At 41.7% G+C, this 21046-nt stretch overlaps 1 protein-coding gene and 1 long non-coding RNA gene across 2 annotated transcripts in view; one reads left to right on the top strand and one right to left on the bottom strand.

The window, feature by feature from the left end:
* The window catches only part of LOC127535740 (uncharacterized), a 511585-nt gene extending 492663 nt beyond the window's left edge, over window positions 1-18922 (bottom strand). The window contains exon 1 of the long non-coding RNA XR_007944587.1: window positions 18808-18922. This is a non-coding gene — a long non-coding RNA (uncharacterized LOC127535740). The remainder of the gene's footprint in view (window positions 1-18807) is intronic.
* The window catches only part of ppargc1b (peroxisome proliferator-activated receptor gamma, coactivator 1 beta), a 115883-nt gene that overhangs the window by 62910 nt on the left and 31927 nt on the right, over window positions 1-21046 (top strand). Inside the window, 2 exon segments of the mRNA XM_022213998.2 lie at window positions 12836-13021; window positions 20341-20541. Coding sequence (XP_022069690.2) covers window positions 12836-13021; window positions 20341-20541 — 387 coding nt within the window.

The raw sequence follows: 21046 nt of genomic DNA, 5'->3' as shown, positions 1-21046 counted from the left end.
AAGAGTGAACTCCAGAGAGTTGATGTGTCGCAGGTTCTTTCTGAAGAAGTTTCCGTCTAACAGAGGGAAACCAGCTGCTGTAGGAGACGTCGTTTGTGCTCTGCGGCTTTCCGCCTGCTAGCTTTGTGAATGTAAAGCAGGTTGGTGCTGAAAAAACATTTTGGTGCTCAATCAAGCTCCTCTGGATAAATAAAGATTAAACAGCGTGAGATAATGATTCCCATTGATCTGCATCCTAATTTAGCTTCCTCCCCGTACCCTTGCGAGTTTTCATTGTCTGACTTTGTACCTCAATAATCAAACGGCACATAATTGGCTTTTTGTGGCCCTTATTAAACATGGAGGGGGGCTACGAGCGGAGGAGGGGGGGGCCTCCTTTTTGTTCGCCGTAATTAAGCATATCCCCTCTGTGTTGGCTGGGAAAAAAAACGAGTTGGGAAGTTTAAATCGTGCTGCTTTCCCTTCTCATTAACTGTCAACAAATTGCTCAGTCGCAGGTGGCTTTTGTGTCATGATGGAGCGTCGTTTGTTAACCTGAGGAAAGGTCATTTTAAAGTCTCGTAACATAGAACATAAGCAAACATATTTGATGCCATAAATGTTGAATAATAATAATAATAGATTGTCCACTCAAGTGTATTTATTATGCGTGTATCTATTATCTTGTACAGCGACAGTCGATTATTTAAAGCCTCTGTTTTCTTTGCCAGCTAAGAAAAAAAAACTCCTCTGAGATCTGCAGACAAAAGTGCAGTCAAAAGTTCAAAGACGAGATCCCCCAGTCTGTTGAACTGACAAGTCATCTCTGGCAAGGCGGTGCAGAAAACATCAAGATCAAACTCCTTACTGCTTACAAAGAGAAAATGTGTTAAGGGCGTCTTAATTTTCATGCCTGATGTTCGCGGCCTCATTTATGGAGGTCTTGAGGTTATACGTTAGAGCGGCATGGGCTGAGGTGTCGTTTATGAACTACTTGCTGTCAAAGTGACCTACAAGAAAGTGAGAGTTAAGGGAGTGGGACACTTAACAGAGTGCCCAGCCTGGCACGCTGCCTTCTATCTTCCATGTCACTTCAATGCGCGAAGCAAGAAGGTGATTACAACTCTCCATCGGGCTCCTCTCATCACCATTTTTCAGCTATATGGGCTGCGCTCTGTCATTTAACCTTCACGTGTACCTCCTGTTTTACAGTGTTTCTCAAGCGCTGCCGTAAGGCGTCGGTTTGAACTGTTTGAAATTCGGAAAGCTAGCGTAAATTCTCACAGATCAAGTGTACTAAAATGTGTCGCCAATTACATGCGACCCTTCTCCTCCTCTTCTGTTTAATTATTCCTGCATTTGATCAACCAGCTGTTCAGAGTTTGGGCGAGCTTCTGAAACTGAATTTGGGATAATTTATTTTTTGGTTTTAGTAGGCAAAATGTAGATGATATGTTTTTGAGCCTCTGTGATGTCTATGACATGGCAAAAATCCAGGCTTCTGACGTTTCTTCTTATGTCGAATTTTTACTTAATTTGACCGATTATTCATTTTTGCAAAAATTGGAAAAACCTTGAATCAGCATGTAAAACATTTTTAAGCACCCGCAGATGTTACCAATGCTGGAAAACATGGGCACTCTACATACTACAGATGTTTGCCTACTTATGTTTTAAACATAAACACAGCCTGCAGTTCTGCATTGTTGAATTTTTGTCACAGTAGAGTTAGCAGTAGCTTTGTGGTTCTGTCAAGGAATGAAGATTTTTATTTACTTATTTGTAAGAGCAAATGGTTTAATTTTCACAAATATTTTAATGAGATGTGTAGAATGAAGTGATTTTGATGAATATATCCCCATTTTCAGCTCAGATTTGATTAATTTTGCCGACAAAACCAAAGTAAACACTCGATTTGTTCACAGACCATTGTAAAGTAAAAAATTCAACATTTTTTTATGCTTTTACTTTGTCTGATTTTGATGAATGGTGTATTTAAGGCAATTTTTAAAAATAGTATTGTTCCTTTCGAACTTAGAAAGTTGAGTGCTGGACACTGGTCACATCTGATGAATGAAAAAGGAGAAAAATGCACTTTTTTCCCTCCCTTTTGCATTGGCTCAAAGTGAAGTATTAGCTCAGCAATTCTACAATAAATAAGTCAAACTTTTGCAGTATTTCCTTGCAATCTCGCATTTGGTGATCTAAAACCTCCTGATCTGATCCAGTGCTTTTGCTATTTGGAGCTGGCGGTCCTGAAGTCCATGCAGGCCAAAGCAAAGGCATCATGTGATGCATCAGTGGATGTTGTAGCTAACCTCAGAAACCATCTCTCAGATCCAGAGTAAACCTGCTGTATAGTCCTCCTTGCCTCTACCCTCCAGCCCAGAGTTGAGGGAGCTTGACCTTGTATGGTGTTGGTGCTGTGTCTGATGGAGTGTGTGTGCCTAAAGGGAAGTTTGGACAGTCCAGAGCACCAGCGAGGACTCACCGGCACATGACGGGGCTTGTGACTGACCTTACATAACATTACAAAAGGCCTGCTGTCGGGCTGCCAGGAAAGCAGCAGCCCGAGCTTTGATTTCTTTGCGAGGATCAATAAAGTGTCACATTATTCTTCCCGTGTTGACGATGTAACATTTGGAGGTTTTATTTGCACAGGTAGAGCTTGTGCGCACATCACGACTTGTTTGGCGTAATTAATGGCACAGAAGTTGGGGAAAGGTGCACCGACACTCGCCTCAATATGTTCTGGTTCTGCATTACGTCGCATTTCTGTGCAGGTTTTTAGTATGAGTAGAACAGGAGAGCAGTCAAAAAATCCCTCAGCCCACAATGCAATGCAGATAAAATACTAAAGTACTGAATTAAAAAGACATTTTGCTTTCTGTGTACAGCAGTTATATCAAGGGTGTCAAACTCATTTTAGTTCTGGGGCCACATTCAAACCAATTTGATCTCAAGCGAGCCAACCAGCAAAAACGTAACATAAAAACTAATAAACAACGACAACTCCAACTTTTTCCCTTTGTTTTAGTTCAAAAAAGTACATTAAATGTCCACATTTAATGAAGTATCTTTTAACAAAACATTATGAACACCCTGAAATTTCTGAAGAAAAATAAGTGCAATTTCAACAACATTACGCCTCAGTTTGTCATTTACACATTACATCTTCCACATCAGAGTGTCTACAAAGGAACAAAGCAATTAGTCACAGGTGTCTGGAACTGAACAATGTAATATTTTAATTTAAACAAGACAAAATATAGAAAAGTTATACACAAACAACAAAAACGAGAAACAAAATGACAAAAAATGAGACATGAAACAAAACAAAAAATTACACAAAAATGAGACAAGTAACATGAAACAAAAATTAGAGGAAAAAGTTGCAAAGTGATACAAAAATAGACAAACAAGACAAAAGAAATGGAAAAAAATCTGAAACAAAGTGACAAAAAGTATACAGAAAACGATGAAGAAAGCGAAACACAAAAATCAGACAGAAAACATAAGCGAGACAGAAAGGAAACACACGAAAAAATGAGATACAAAACAACAAAAACATGACAAAAAAGATAAAAGTCACACACAAAAAAGACAAAAACCGAAAACAAGACAAAGTATTACAAAAATATGACACAAAATGACGAAAGAACAATGAACAATCTAGTATTTATCTAACTGATCAAAACAACTTGTCAAGGTCTAGAAATTATTTTAAATTCGTAGTTTTATAAATTTTACAATCTGCAGTTAATGTCTTCTCTGACACCCTTGAGTTATATCGATGCCCTGCAGTGCGTCCTTGTATGATGGCAGCAAAATCAGCGAGCTACAAAGATTAGTATGTAGTCTAAGTGTCACTTGTGTGCAACTAGTACGTAGTTGCTTTATCTATTAGGCTAAGAAAAAACTTGTTTGCCCCGCCCCCTGGAGGCTTAACTCAACAAATGGGATCATTTCAGCCTCCAAGAAGTGCTTGTGTAACTATAATTCCTATAATAATCTACTATTCGTAGAAAACCAATGGAAAACCCATGAAGCTCTGGCTCATCACCATGGAGGGAAGTCCAACAGGAGATAACCCTCAAAAGAAAGCACCCCGGGGTGCATGTGTGCGTGTTTGGAGATAGAAGTGGAGGATGCAGGCTAACATATCCATATGCTGGAGCTCTACCGCAGAGCCTCGCTGGCCTTTCCACATCCACTCGCTCCTTTTAGCCCAGATAACTCTCCCACGTGCCGGCGTGCTATAAATAGCGCAGGTTTTAATGCAACACTGTCCCACCAGGCTTTTTATGACTGAACGGGCCAGTAGGTTTTCACTGTTGTTACTAAGGCAGAAATTAACCACAAATGGAAGTCACCACACTTCATTTTTTTTACACCTCATTCCCCTAATATGACCAATACACCATAATGTCCTTTACAAGCAGATATTAGCGAGTAGCTTTTATAGGTTTCTAAAGGTCAGTGCAGAGCCCGACCGGTGCTGGATTTTCTTGGGTTGATGTCGATACTGAGTTTTAGGGAGTAAAAACTTCCGATATTGATATAGACTCTTGCTCATAGCACTGTGTTTGAATCAATCATTTTGAGCTGGGACAACTTGTCATGAAATGTTCAACCAACAGACTACATTGGATTAGGGGAATTAGCTTTTCCTCTAACAGCAAACGTATAATTAATTACCTCTCTTAACCCTTTCAGATTGTCTAGACAGCTGAAGAAAGTGGAAGGGGGTTGAAATGTTGAACTGAAGTTAGAAGGTAGCAAGCCATTTTCATTAAGTTATTTAAACTTTGATTTAGTATTAAATCAACCAATGCAGAAATTTGAGTTGTAAAATACTTAGCTGATGCAAAAGTAATGTGTCAGCCCTTAATTCGATTTAAGACGTCCTCTACTTACGGTGTTTTGTTGTTACGTCGGAACTGGTTGCTAGTTTCGACTTATGGCGAAAATCGACACAAGTCGAGGACCAAATGTATAATTTTTGCAACCTAAATCACAAAATCAGACTTTTTAAATCTTACAACCATGCATTAAATTACGTGGTGGGAAGAGATCCCTGTGTTTTTTGCACATAAACATTTATATAGGGTACATACAGGTACCATGAAGGCACTGCTTTACTCCGCACCAGTGTATGACCTCTGCTGCATGTGCTGCTGACAGTGTAATGGAGTTGAAGTCACTCTGCAGGACAAACTGAAATCATTTGCTCCAAGCATGTTTTTCTGCATTACATTCGACAGTCGTACGTACTGATACCTGTATATCTGTTAACGGTATCAGCTGGGTTCATAGTGAAAGGTCGGGACTAAGACTTGGATTCACATCATCATAAATACTACATGTAGTTATTGTGAATTTATAGGAAATTCTCCTCTGTGGTGTAGGGTTTTATGCAATTCATTTGCAATAATTAGGAGCGTGAGTCAGTATTTCTGCAGCTCTCGTGGTTCTGTGGAAACAGCTTATATGTCATACTTATATTTTCCTCTGTTTATGAAACCACTTAAACTCTGAATGAACTTATTGCAATTTTCCCTGAAGTATGCCTTGTCAATAACTTCAAAGGTGTCTGTATTTGACGATAATTTCATGCCCATTTGCTTAATCTGCCCATTCTAATGCTCCATTTGAGCCATAATAGATTTAGACAGAGACACAGTGAGTGATGTATTCACTCCCGAGGTGCCATTGTGCTATGCCACTGCCAAAACATTGAAGAATAGACCTTTCTCCTCTTTATTTTTCTCTTAACGAGCCTAGCACACTCTTTTTTTTTTCCAGAGAAGGATGACTGAGCACTGTGGTGTTATTCAGCAAAAAAATAAAAACAAACCCTGATTTATATTCATATCTCCAACTTCTGTATTTCTGTTTGCTGGAGGCCAGCTCAGCAGGGCGTCAGAGTGAGCTCCTCTTTAACTCAGACTCTATATGGATTCAAACATGCAAATGTAGGTACAGACTTGCTGCTCTCCCCTCTAGGCTGTTTCGCTGCCTTTTGGGACTAATCATGCTGTGAACTGTGTTTGACCCGGTGCAGAAGGGCAGGACCTTTGCACATCTTTTTGCAGTCCTGTGGAAGTTAAATGTCAGTCAGGTCTACACACAAAATGAAGACTTGACACTTTTTGAAGACTTGTCTTGATTTATGGTCTTCTAAAGTCTCTTCTAAAGATCATAATCCTGGACTTGCAGGTTATTCTATACATTCCATGCATTCAGACACACTGACAACCTCCTGATGGTTGTTTTGTGAACTGCATGCATGTCATACTTGGTTACTGCAGGAATCAAATCACACACCAAGCTTGAATGACTTCACTGATAAAAAGCTTTCTCTTTTGTAGAGAACAACGCTTATTTTCTGTTTGAATTCAAGCCACTTAGAGCAGATTTCAGCTGTGACCCACATTAATGGTGAAATAAAATCAGAACGCTCTCAAATTCTCCCCAAACTGCTTCAGAGTAGTCCCGTCCCTCGGTGCGCATGCCGAAAACATTTCCACGAATTATTGCTGTGCCGATAAATTACTAAATAGATGCCTTACAGCGATACTTCAGAGCTACAAAACAACACAGAGGCTGCACTAAGTTTTGCTGTGGAGTGTGTGGAACATGCTGAACTGGTTCGAGGAGTTCTTGTGGACAAAGATGAAGTGTTGTGGCTGCTATTTGATACTATTGTGGCTGCTGTAAATCTGCAATTTTTGGTGGAGTGTTCTTTTAATGAGGCCAGAGACTTCAGTCACAAGGTTTGTGACCACCTACGTAACATTAACCTTCCTGTTAGGTTTGATGAATGATCTTCCCGGAGCATATATAATTATCCAAAAATGGAAGAAACCAAAAAATATCAATAAACATTGCTTATATTGCATACTGCAATGCACTTGAAGTGTGTACTATCAAAGGAAAATGGTATCTATCTGGGATTCGGTGTCAGCAAATACTAAATATTTAATGACTCAGATCGGATCGAAGAAGGGGGACGTGACTGGGACATCCCTATCAGAGGATGCTGGAGGTCAGAGGTCGCTGCACCCAGTCAGTCTCCATAAGCTTTAGCGATCCTGTACAATATAAACCTGCAGGAAACATGAGGCAAAGCAGAGGAGCTGAGCTGTTTGGTCCTTGCTCCCTCCCCCTGGTGTCTCTGAGTCATGTTGAGAGGCTTCATCACCATTCAGATTCAGCGCGGCGCTGCAAATGGCCACATTTGTTGGCCACAAATCTGCTGCAGGATGTTAAGACGCGTACCATGTGTGATGTTTTTCCTGGTCATGTTTAGATGTTAGATGGCGTGACATGTACGGGATGTATCATGCGTGTGCGCGTGTGTGTTGGTATGTAGCGTTGGCTAATCTCATTTTAGTGCATGTGTGTCTTTGAGTGTGTGTGACAAAGAGCAGAACACACCAGCAGAGCGTCATATAAGGCAGAGGAGCGCTGCTTCGGTATGTGGATGTGATGCTCTTCACGTCACGTGTGTTGTTGCTCCGATAGTCCAGTTTTCTGGTGCAACATGTGTGCATGTGTGTCATGCCCAAGGATGTTGTTAGTTATTGATGGCCACGAAGGAGAGAAGAAGTGGAGAGACAGAGGGATGATGGAGGAGGGAGAGAAGCGGAGTGGAAACATTGAAATCAATCAGCCTGTCCTCGGAGTTTATAAGGAGGAGAGGCAGAGATGGAAGGGTGGAGGGGTGGAAAATTGAAAAGAAAGTCAAGGAAGAAGAGTGATAAGGAGAGAGAAAAGAAAAAGAGGGAGGATAAATGGAAGTAAAGAAACCGAAGGGCAAAAGAGAAGAGGTGATGGAAGATTTAGAAGAGAAGACAAGTAGGGAGAGATGGTCAGTGAAGAAGAAGAAGGTTGAAGAGGAAATGATAGAAGGGGGAGGATAGAAGAAAAGATGAGAGGCGCGGAACCAGGATGGATCTGCAGGGAGGACAGGAGATCATTCAGTTAAACGACTGGAAAGACAGATGTTAAGAAGAACAGGGGGAACCCGAGGAGAGGAAGGAAGAGGGAGAGATGCTGCACATGCTGGTGAAGGAAAGAGGTGAGAAAAGGGGAAGAGGAGGGAAGGGAGAGCAGAGATGAAAGGAGCGATGAGCCGAGCGGCAAACGACTGGAGGAGGAGGATGAGTCAGGCACACGTGACGAGGATGTGAGCTGCATGTTAACGAACACACACACACACACACGGCGAGGTGGAAACACACACCTGCATCAGCAACTGGAGGGAGAGGAAGCAGCGGGAGGGTCTTATAGAGGGCATCCTCTCGTCTTTCCTCCCTCCCTCCTTCTTCTTCTTCTCAAGTCACGACTGCTCCCCTTCTCCTCCTCTATCCCTCTTTTATCCTCGCTTCTGACCTAGATCTTTCTTTTCCTCCCTTTCTCACTTTTCATTCCTGGTTCGTACACTGTAAAAACGATTCTGTATACAAAACTGTTGAAAACCGCTAGAAGACTGTAACATTCATAACCTGTAACGGGGGAAATAATAATATTTTTAGCTGATTTACATACCGTAAAACTAAATTTTATGGTCATGCATTGTAAAAGAACAAATTGCGAGGTTTTCATTTTATTTTTTGCTTATTTCTTTTAACAACATGTAAATTCACATTGTGGTGTGATTTCAAAATAAAAAAAAATAAAATAAAAGTAAATTTCACTCAATATTACAATGAAAAACTGTTATTTTTTTTACAGTGTACCTTCGCTTTCCTTCCCTATTTCCTTCTTTTGATTGGTCTTCCCTTCCTTCTCTTCTATCAATCGTCCATTTAGCTCCTTCTCCACCACTATTTACATCTCTATCTCCCTCTTTCCATCCATCCATTCATACTGATTAGCTCTTTGATCGGGTCTCCTCTGATCTCCTGTGTCACACCGCTCTGTAGTTTATGAAACCATAAATGATATCAGCTTACGTTATCTATTCCTTGACCCAAATAAACACAGAACCTCGCACAAGGAAGAGTTGCACATAAATACAACGTGGTATTTTAGTGATTTAAACCTACAGCTGGATGCAGTTTACTAGAATGGAAGTTAAAAAAAACAAGTGTATTTGTGCATCCTGTAGCATATTTGTGAGAAAAAAACACTACTGATTATGAACTGTTGTCCAACAAAAAAGAGGTGCTTATAAAATGATAGTAACTCTGACGGACAATCATAATAATGCACCACTAGGACGTTTAAAATATGTTTCAATGATGAGAAACAGGGCAAAGTACTTTCTAAAAATCAATTGTACAAAAAAAAAAGAGCAGTAATTACAAAGCATGAAGTGAAATTCAAACACGGAGTGGCAAAAGAAGAAAATAATGAGGCAATAACTGCAGGGAGGGAAGAGAAGCGAGAGATTGATGATCGTGCGCCGCTTTGTAGAAATGGAGATAATTAATTATTATGGGTTATTGTTAATTCATCACGAGTGTGTACCGGCTGTTGATTAGTGGTAGGTTTTGGACAATATAAATACAGTTAATTGCCTCTATGAGAATGGTTTATGATGATTAGTCATGATAGAGAAGGAGGGAGGAGGATAGAGCATGGGAGGCGGCTTTGCTAACCATGCCGTTTTCTTTTTTCTTTTTTTCTCAGTCTGACAGTTAACTGATAAAACTCGAGCTTTTTGAGCTGTTGCTGTGGTTGTCGATGAATATTTATGAGCCAGCTTTACATGAATGAGACTAAACAATAGTGAAAATGTAGTAGTTAGAGACATTGATAATCTAGGGCTGACAGGTGGTTTTTTAATAAGTCAGAATAGAAAATGCTCTGTTGATCCTAAAGGGTGATTTTCCACATAACTCTCCTAATTCCTAAGCCATGCAGTATCCCATCTTTTACTTCTGATATTTCCCAATTCCAGACAATCTTCCCTACATAATCATGAAGAGATGTCTCTGCTGCCATCATTTTATGGTGATAATGAGATACTGATAATGGCAGCCCATTTAAAAAGTAAACTAGACTGTAGTGGAAGTGACAGTAACTCTAACTACACCAGCTACAACAAAACAACTCAATAATAAATAGTGTCTCTCTTAATCAATTTTTACTTGGTGTCTCGGAAAGATTTTCTCAAACTGTTGGGCAATAACTTCATCGGATGATGGGGAAGATTAATTGTCGCACTTATTTGTGTCCTCAGACAGAGTTGCTTGGAGAATTTAGTGAAAAAAAGTACCAAAGAAGCGTTGTGCAGCCTATTCAGTCAGTTTGAAATAGGACTACCTCTGCTGAAAACTGATAGCGAATGAAAACCATCTGTTTGAACTTCGGTTTAACTGGTTGACCCTGTCTGCTTGCCCAGTGAGAAGAATAGAAAAGGAAATGTGTGTGTGTGTGTGGTTGTGTGAGAGACTGATAGAAACAGAGTGTGTTTCCTCATCATAACATACAGTGAGACACTGATCTCTCTGTCTTCTCTGAATACAACTCACCTGAGCAAATACACATTCAGCAAATCTGGCATGCTGGAATTTTACCATGAAAAAGTCCAGTTGGACAGCTTTTTTGTCTGTAAACGTTCACTCCTTTTTCCTCCTCCTTACACTCCTTCCTTCTTTCCCCAAAATTTTCTCCTTCGTTCTTCCTCCCCCAAGAGACCACGATCGTTTCCCCTCACAGTGAGTCACGTACACACACTTCCTGCTCTTCTTCTGCTTTAGCTGTTCTCACAATGACGTGGCTCAGATGTTTCTGTCTGAACCTCAGCCACGCGTGACAGCTGCCGACCATGTGGCTGCCACTTCTGGCAAGTTTGAAAAGTTATTGAGGGTGTGTTCAAGCTTCCTCAAGTTCTCTTCAAGTTCTAGAGAGCATTTTCAGGATTCTTGAGAAGGCAACTTGGCCAAGAGGGTATTCTGAAGATGTCTAAAGGGTTCTTTAGACACGTACTGATTGAGGTGGGCTATAGGAGTCTCTGAAAGTTACATGCACTGTACAGGATCTTATATTGATTCTTCAGGGAGTTTATGAGGTTACTGAGTTCTTCAAAAGGGAGGTGAAGTCAAAGTTGTTTTGGACATTTGGGGTCATTAATGTTTGAGAAGAGGTGAGTGCTTCTTGAGCGTTAGGGTTTTCACGCTTAGGGGTTTTCAGAATGTGCTGAGTTTCTTTGAAGAGATCCCAGAGTTTCTAGGGGTTACAGTAGTGCTTGGTGCATGAAGGCGTCCTTGATGGGGTCTAAGGGTGCTTAGGGAAGTTATTGGATTTCTTTAGAGGGATCTAGAAGACTTTAGAGAAGAGATGAATCCTTCTGGAGGTTGTCTTCAAGGGTTTCATATTTCTTTGAAGGGTCCAGGGATCCTTAGATGGTTGCAGTAGAGCTCGCGAGAGTTTGAGGGGTTCTTGAAGGCGTCTAAGAATCTCATTGATTTTGTGTGGTGTTAGATGGTGCTCGAGGGTTGATGCAGGAATATGCAGGTCTTTAGTGGTATTAAAAGATTTCCGGTTTCTTCAAAGGGCCCCAGGGATCTTTGGGGGTTACAGTAATGCTTTTGGAAGTTTTAGGGGTTCTCAAGAGGGGTTAAGTGTTAGGGTCCCTTTTAAAGAGTTCTTCAGGTATCCAGGAGTCATTAAGGGGTTTATCCTTGAGAGGAGTTAAATGGGTCTTCAGTTCTATTTAGGGTTTGTGGGCTTCTAGAGCAGTTTCTTGAAATTCTTAAAGAGATTCTTGGGAATTAAACCCATATTTGGGTTTGGAAGTTTGCTGGATTTACCTGTGAATAAATACACGTCTGTAAAGCAAATAATTATTCGAAATGAGGAATTCAATTTTAGAGTGTCCAGAAGTAGTCTTTATTGCTCAAATTTCTTGTATCTGGCAGTAGTTCTCCTCCAACTCATCCTTTCCTGCTAGTCTCTTTCATTTTTTGAGCACTGAGAAAATAGTATACTTTCTAAGACCCTACACAGCTCACTATCCTGTGGAAGGTTTTCCTAACTAAATAAAACTCTGAAAACAAAGCTGGAAGAGCCATGTGCCTCTGTGACCAGAGTCCGCAGATTAAACAGAGCAAACAGCACAGCTCATTTCACTGATTAACATCCACTCAACCAACGAAGGGGAACTAATCACCTGAAGACCTCTTGGGTCAAGGTTGTACTTTGTTGTGAGCCACAGAGACTTGTGCCAGCTAAAAGCATGAAGGCACTTTCACGATATCTACCGGTGTATGTGACACATTTTCTCTGTCTGATGCTGCATTGTGGCAGCGAAGATGCCTCTATTGGTTTCAGTGTTGAACCTCCTTTAACATGGAAGTCTCATTATCTGTAATGAGTAGCTGTTGAGAGATGAAGGGCTGTTGATGAGAGCTCCTTGCGACTCCCGACAGCGAACAGTGTAATAATATACAGTATGTGCCAGATGATGGAGGCTTTTACCCAAAGTGCCTCACAGTGCTTCTACTGCATACATATTTCAGAAAGGGTGACCCAATGGGAACTAATCCCCTAATTCTAACAATGCAGTGAACTTTGAAGAAAACGCTAACCCTAGCAGTCTCAAAGAAGGAGCAGAATAATTTCCCATGTTTGGGAGACTGTGCTTCAGAGGGCAGTGGTTACAGAGAAAGCACCATTTCCTTTGTTCTGGCACCAAAGAGCAAAATGGCATACACCAGTAGTGACTTCAGTCTTATCCATATCTCACTGAGGATCTGTCCAGCTGTGATCAGCCCCTATGTTTTTTTGGTTCTCATTACACATGTGCTTTTCTTGTATCTCAAAAGAACCGAACTCCTGGGAATTGTGCTTTAATCATGATGTTTTGCTAACGCGACCTTTCCGTCTCTTTTTCCATCTTCAGTATGGGGAGGAGGAGGTGTGTTCGGACCGCTTGGACACTGACTTCCCGGACATCGACCTCTCCCAGCTGGACACCAGCGACTTCGACAGTGTCAACTGCCTCAGTGAGCTGCAGTGGTGCAACGATCAGCCGGCAGATGTGTCACCAGCCTCTATCCACTACAGTACAGCAGATGAGCTCTTTGAGGTGAGGCTTCTTCACCAACATGCAATTCAGTCACACCGTGCAGCTGATGTTGCTCAGAAGTCAGCTGTGGATTCATTCTTCTGCTGCATCGGTGTGCACTGCCATAAAAATGCGCCAGATAAATGTATATTTCTGTGAACAGATAAAGCTTGTTTTGATTTGAATTTAGGTTTGATGCTAATTTGTAATGTTCGGACCCTGGAGCCACACTTTTAACTACAAAGTCAGATTTAGAAAGAGCGTGCTGCTTCGATGGCAAATGCAACATCAGTGCTTCATCAATCATGGAAGCCATTTTAAGTAAATCTGTGGTTCAGTGTCATGGTGACACTTTTCAAAGTTTATATATAATTTGTGTCAGTAACACGATGTAGTCATATGGAGGTGCTCAGGGTTTTCTCTTCTTCAGTTTCTGCTCTTTCAGAGAAATTCTTCCTGATTCATGGAGAATTTTGCAATAAATCTGGGACGAAATGGGTACATGTGGGGGCAGAATCTTTGTCCATTCTGTTCCCTCTGCCATGTACAAACTTTATGCTACTTGAGATTATTATTTCTTGAAATGAGGAGAGCACGAGGTGTCCCAGACAGAATCATGCTGCAGCACTCCTGATTGCACAAAAATATGTTCAAATGCTGCAGGCTTCTCTGAGCAGTCCAAACAGAAAACAGGGTATGACAGGTCTACATCTGTTTCATCTCTTTTTTTGTTATTATTTTAAGCACTGTCTACCTTTGCATAGTCTTTATAACAAAGAAAACCAATAATCCAAACAATGGTAGGGCTTTTTTTTTAGCCACGGTGGTTGTTTTCTGATGTAAATAAAAGTGTTATTATGATCTGATCATTTCACTTATACAGCACTCTCCTAATAGCCCAGACCTTTCATGCAGCTTGACCTCAGAGTCAGTTGGTACAACAGCCAAAGCTTATTTTGCTGTTGACACGTGCAAAACTACAGCTCTTCACCTGATCCTTGTGCTGAAATTTGGGCATGTCGCATGTCTCAGAGGGCACTGCCAAGAAGTTAATTCCCAGTTACGCTGTGTGTAACACGATGATGGAAGCAGTCCATTGGTTCGGATCCGCCTCACGCTTCTACAGGGGCAAATGAAAGCCCTGAGGCTCAGGTATCTGATGCCCTTCCTGGATAAATTCAGGGAATACCTCTCTTGTTTTTCGATATCTCAAGCCAACCCTGGATCATTGATCGTCTATAGGTTTCCAGCCCCAGCGAAGTCTTGTGGTCCCATTACGGAGGCTAAATTGAGTGCATCTGGAGAATAAAAAAAACAACTACAGAGAGATAAAGTAGCATTTAGGTCCAGATCATCAGCTATGTAACGCAACTCTGGTGGTGGAAATTGCCCTGATGCCGTGATGCATCACAGAGTATTGGTTAAATAAAGACAGGCAAAGCATGCTGGGAATGCAGGTGAAATAAACAGCGACTGTCTCTGTCTGCACTCCGTCTCCATGTCTCTCGGTTTTTATCCTTCCTTCGATCCCCATTAGCTGACGCCTAAGTGACTGTTTGTCTTCCTGCTGCTGACACGAAACAAAACTTTACGACACGGTTGGCATCTCAGGACAGCCTCAAGAGGACCGCATTAACGGTAATAGATATTTGTATTGACGACATAATCTTTGCGAGAAAGGTGCGTGAACAAGAAGCTTCATTTCATTTCTTTCAGCGACCAAGAACATTCAACTGATAAGAACTTTGAGAAGACGTAAAGTGGAAAAAGACGCATTAATCTCTCCGTTATTGTCCCCCTCTTCTGTTCTTTCTCACCATTTTCTTTTGTCAAATACTTTTTCTTCTTCCTGTCCTTGATCTTGTCTGCAGCTCTGTGTTGATATCTCTTTTTTGCTTTCAGTTCATTTTTCCCTCCCCACTTGTCTTTGCTGAATCTGTTTTGATTTCTTTTCTGTCTTTGTCTGACTTTCTTTATTTCACCCATACATTTTTCCTTTAAACTGCTCCCCTGTACTTTTCACATTTCTATTTTCTAGGTTGTGACGTGTCTTTGTCCCTGTCTTGAGCGCTCCATCTTCCTCTGCCCTTTGCTCTCTTTCAATCCATATTTTATAGATTGTGTACATCGTTTTGCTTTTTATAGTCCCCTGTCTCACCTACATCGAGCTAATAAAGAGAAAAGGACATTTATTCTCAGCTTTCCCTTTACTCCCACCTAATAATTCCTCTCATTCCCCCGCTATATATTTCAGCCAATATTGTATTGATCAGACTAAGACAGCATTGCCGATGGTCAGACAGGATTTGATTATAAACACAAGTAATGAATAGTGATAAGCAGACAGATGAAGCCCCCGCGCGTCTGTCTCTGCTCCTGTCAATAAGCCACTTATTTACAGTAGCGTATCGGAATCTAATCCCATGTTGGAGGGGATTGATTGTGTTTGTGGTGTACGACTTCATTTAACCTTGGAGAGTGCAGCGAGAGAAGGGGATCAAGTTGGAAACATTGCGCTAATTATGCATTTTTCCTTTATAGTTGTACGATCTATGTACACTACCAGTCAAAAGTTTGGACACACCTTCTCATTTAATGTTTTTTCTTTATTTTCATGGTTATTTATATTGTAGATTCTCACTCAAGGCATCAAAACTGTGAATGAATACATATGGAATTAAACAAAGAAAGTGTGAAATGACCTGGTCTCCACAGTCACCTGACCTAAACCCAATGGAGAGGATTTGGGATGAGATGGACCGCAGAGTGAAGGCAAACAGGCCAACAGGTGCTCAGTGCCTCACCATTTCACCTCATGAAGCTCATGGAGAGAATGCCAAGCATGTAATCAAAAAAGCAGGAATCAAACAAAGGGTGGCCGTTTTTAAGAATCTGACATAAAACATGTTTTGACTTTTTTCTCAATTTTTTATTTATAAAGAAAGCACTTTGAATGAGAAGACGTGTCCAAACTTTTGGCTGGTACTGCATGTTCATCTACACTGTAAAGTAAATAATTACGCTGCCTTCTAGCTGTAGCTTTCTCTGAAGCTCCTTTCAGATACGCAACGCTTTTTTCCATTTCCGTATCGCCCTCAACACACCACAACTGAACTGAATGCCATCCACACACACGGCATGAACTCTGAGTTGTGTGAAGATTTTTTCCACAGTTAGCATCAATATTAGTCCAAAAACATTGCAGAGAACACCAGACAAGTCCCAATATTACTTTGCACTACAGTATCACATCTATTCCAAACTGTCTTTGTGGACTTTTATGGACGTTTCGGAATCTGCAGCAGGTCAGTTTAATGAGAAGCACCAATAATAAATGTAGTCCAGTTTTAAGAGAACATTACCAGACTAGAAAAGCACTCGGAGAGCGCAGACCTCCGCCAGGCCATCTGTCTGTCTGTCTGTCTGTCTGTCTGTCTGTCTGTCAACAGCATAACTCAAAAAGTCATGAACGGATTGTAGTGAGTTTCAACAGTTTGTGCAGAAAGCATAACATGCATGTACAGTGTAACAGCACAGTGTTTTGCACGCGGCGCCGTCGCACGCACGTACCGTTGCGCGCGCGTGTGACGGTACTGTACACGTCGCCGCCGCTTCGTTTCGTCGGTCCTGACTCCCCCGCGGCCGCTTCGGCCGTCGCCCGGGATCGTTGCAGCGACGCACGCGGCGCCGCCGCACGCACGTGACGGTGCCGCACGCGTCGCCGCCGCTTCGTTTTGTCGGTCCCGACTCGCCCGGGAAGCCCGAACCTGCCGCGGGGGATTCGGCCGTCGCCCGGGATCGTTGCAGCGACCTCTGTCTGTCCAATTGTCCTTCGACCTTCAAAAAAATCCTGGATCCAGACGGTGATCCGGATCACCTCCAAAATCTAATCGATTGTTACTTGTGCTCTTCCGGACATCCTGTAAAAATTTGGTGAAAATCCGTCCATGACACACACACACACACACACACACACACACACACACACACACACACACACACACACACACACACACACACACACACACACACACACACACACACACACACACAGACGGACAGACAAACAAACTCCGGTGATCACATAACCTCCTGGCGGAGGTAAAGATGAAGTTAAGTTTGTTGCTTCCAGCTATTTGTAGGAAGTTTTCCTCTCATTTTTCTGCAGCATCAGATCAGAAGAGACTTCATGCATGAATCCCTTGCATGCTTACATGCCATTTCCATTTCATTCACACTTGCAAATTAATCTGATTATTATCCAGAAAATTGTGGCAATATCCAGCTAATCTAATGACATTAATATGCATGAACGCCTTTAAACGTCTAAACATGTTGGTAATTGTAGTAAAGTCTTTCTGGTGGCATATGCAGCATGAATCATGTGTCAGAAGATCCACACTAATGGTTCTGGTGATATATTACTACAGTATGTGGTAAACTAGGCAAAAAGAAGCCTGTTAAACCCAAAACAACTGTAACCATGTGTAATGGCATGATTTTAATTGTGACTTTACATGTTCTCTTTCAGTCTTCTTACTTCTGACTACATTTTGAACATCCTGTGGATTACTTCAGGCTCAAATTTGCAGCATCTGGAGAAGAGAAAGAGGCAGAGAATATATTTAATAAATAGTCTGGCAGTCAGGGATAGATGGAGCAGGATGATAAAAGAGAGAGACAGATGAATGAAGCTTGGTGGCTTCCCGTAGGCCAGCCATGCTATCGCCTCTCCACCAGATTCTGCTCTCAGCAAGATGACAGCTCCATAACAGTAAACAACCCCTGTGTGGATGCAACAGGAGGGCTGGAGAAAAAAATAAATAAATAAAATGAAAGCAAATTTTGGGACAGAAATTACAGATAAACAATGTTTTCTGCAAATTTGCACCCTTGTTCGTGCTCAAAAATTGCAGAAAAGCCTCACAAGAAAGTTTGCAAAGATGGCCAAGAGTCAAACTGAGTCTCATTAATCATCATTAATGAGAACGAGACAATGGTGACGAGTCAGTTTTAGGGGAAAAGCCGTGTTTCAGCAAAACTGGTCTTTCTAATGAGGTCAGAGGTCAGAGTGACATCATCCCCGCCACGTTAATAAATAAGACAGACAAGAAGGGGCTTTAGATAACAGCTGACCAGAGAGAATGGAGGAGGATAATGAAGAGAGAGGAGAAGGGGATTGAGGGAGTGATTCAGCACTGACACAGCTTCTAAAAGAGTCTTTCCACTCTGTGAACAAAAAATTCCAGTCTCAAATGTAGTAGACCTAAATAAAGTATACAGAATATTTATTCTCCATCTAGCGGATGACTAAAATGCTTCAAAAACAGCAGGCATTTTGTGTGTGATGATTACAGATGTGTGGGCATCAGATGTGAGAACAATCCTCACATCAAACAAAATGTGGTTTACTCTATCAGTTTAATAAATTGCCTTTGCTGCTTTTAAAACATTTTCTACCAGTTTGTACTCACTTGTTTCCTCCAAAAAGATCCTTTGAGTTTAACACTTAAAAGCTTCCCGTGTTTAATGCTTCCACAAGAGTGACAATTATCTCCTTGACCGAAACTCCAGCAGATCATTTGTTTTAGTTTCTGACCTTTACGGAGGCAGAATTGTCTCTCGAGGTTGAAACGTTGTTTTAGAGAGTTCTGATAAAATGGAGTAACAACTGGACTCATTTACAGGAGAGAGAAGAGTGATGGTATACACTACCATTCAAAAGTTTGAGGTCAGTTTAATCTTTTCTCACACTTTTATTTATGTGCAAACATAGTTGTACAAGAGTTTTCTAATCATAAATGAACCTTTCAACACCATTAGCTAACACAATGTAGCATTAGAACACAGGAGTGATGGTTGCTGGAAATGTTCCTCTGTACCCCTATGGAGATATTCCATTAAAAATCAACCGTTTCCAGCTAGAATTGTCATTTAACGGATTTATTGGACTGCATTTCTGATTCATTTAATGTTATCGTCATTGAAAAAAATGCTTTTCTTTCAAAAATAACAAAATTTATAAGTGATCGCAAACTTTTAAACGTTATTGTATGTCCACAGGATGTGTATGTAAGCAGCCATGCAATGCATTCTGGTTAGGTTTTGAGAGACGCAGGGTCACATTGTTCACTCCTCATTTGCATCAAGCTGAGGTCAAGGCTACTTCATGCAAATAGAGTGTCTAGCCGCCACTCGATGGTTCTGGAAACTCCACAGAAACTTTAAATCTAGCCATAACTTAATACAGTAACTGCATGGCTCATTTGTTTCCTCAAATGTTCTCAGAAATACATTACGGTTTGGGTTAGTTCTTAACTAGTGAATTGTTCTTGTAATACGAGCCAAAGTTTCTAAACAAGCCACCATGTTGGTTCGATTTGAAATCTAGGAGCAGATCAGACACGAGTGAAGCATTCGTCCAATCGGGTGTAGCAAACATGTTTATGAAGCCAGGACTGAATGTCTCCCAGCAGAACATGGGTGGCATTTTAATAAGATGATCAGTGTCATTTACTTCAAATACAGACATTTACCAGCATTACAAATTGTTTTTCGGCACCGGTAAACACCAGGTCAGAGTGTTGGTATGAAACAGCTGAGAGAAATAAGCGATGGCGCCTTCTCCTGGAGTTGTATTCTGTATTCTGGGAGATGTAAGAAATCTCTAATTGCAGTAAAAGTAGACATGGCAGGCTAAAGTGTGATTGCACACGTCCACAGGCACAAAGACACAAACTGGGGATCTTCTAGCTGCAAGGCGAAAGTGCGAACCACCAAGCCACTGAGCAGCCCTCAAAGTTATATCCTGAACAGTTATTTGTTCCTTTAAAATAATGCCTTGCTGCCTCAAAATGGCTTAGATATGACTTGACGTTGTTGTTTAGACTAGAATCCGTCCATCTGCTAAGTTTCTGTCTTTATTTCCAGCCACCTGCTAGAGATAAAGGCCAAACTTGCTGATTTTCAAAGGTTTTGCTCTCATCCAACTTGCTGCAGCTGAAGTACACCGGCTCACCAAATATTCTGCACAAATGCTTCAAAATTAATTCAACCCAGCATTTTTAAACCAACACAGAAATCACAACGCTGCAAGATGATGGTTTGGTCCTTCAGATTTGAAAACCTGAAGAGTTTTTTGGACTCATCAGTACACTGCCGTTACAAGGTGATCATGATGTGACTCCCAGCACATATAAATATGGAAGTGCTAGCAAGATAATAAGCTTGGACGGGGTTTTTAAGCGTAACGGACCCATTATGTGTAACCGTGTCGCTGTATTTAAGGTGTATCTTTTCCACATTTGACCCATTTTCTCCTTGTGTTCGCCTCCCTCCAGATAGAAGAGGAGAATGCGGCTCTGCTCGCCGCTCTGACCGACAGCTTGGATGGCATGGTGGACGCTGAGGTGGGCGGGCTCTCGGTCTTCCCCGCTCTGGGGGAGGAGCCCAGCCAAGAAGAGGAAGAAGAGGACAGTCTTCCTCTCAGCGCAGAGGACTTCAGCCAGTCCCTGGGGGCCGAGACAGAGGACCCATCTCTAGTAAGAACCCCTCTTTACCTAAAAGAAGCAGCGCTTTTCGTTTCCCCCCTGCTGCTGGACATCGTGGCCACTTTCATCTCCGTTGAACTTCACCTTACACATATCTGAACATTTGCCCCTCCCCTGTTTAACAACTTGGTATTTTCATCCCAGATACCTTTGTGTTTCGCCTTTTTTTTTTTGCAAATCAAAAGTCTCTCGCAGCTCACAAACCGCCGCCTGTTGAAGTGGATCCTTTAATGCGTGCTTCAAACACCATCCAGCCCTCGTCGCCTCCGCCACACTGTGCCTCTGCTTTCCCATGCTCTGCCTCTCTCTTCCACCCCACTATCTCAATCTGTGTCGCGTGTGCTAGCCTTGATGTTCCCCTTGTTGGCCCGCGAGGTTCAAAGTCTGCCTTGAACTCCAGGAAAACAGAGCGCTGCTGAGGCACAAAGTAACCTTTCATCCAGACCCGTCCTGTGTGTGTGAGTGTGTCGCTGTATTTCTAGGGACCACGTGTCAT

Source organism: Acanthochromis polyacanthus, chromosome 10 (assembly GCF_021347895.1).
Source record: "Acanthochromis polyacanthus isolate Apoly-LR-REF ecotype Palm Island chromosome 10, KAUST_Apoly_ChrSc, whole genome shotgun sequence".
Taxonomy (NCBI): domain Eukaryota; kingdom Metazoa; phylum Chordata; class Actinopteri; family Pomacentridae; genus Acanthochromis; species Acanthochromis polyacanthus.
Note: the sequence above shows the minus strand (reverse complement) of the source record. Positions and strands in the feature narration are given on the sequence as shown.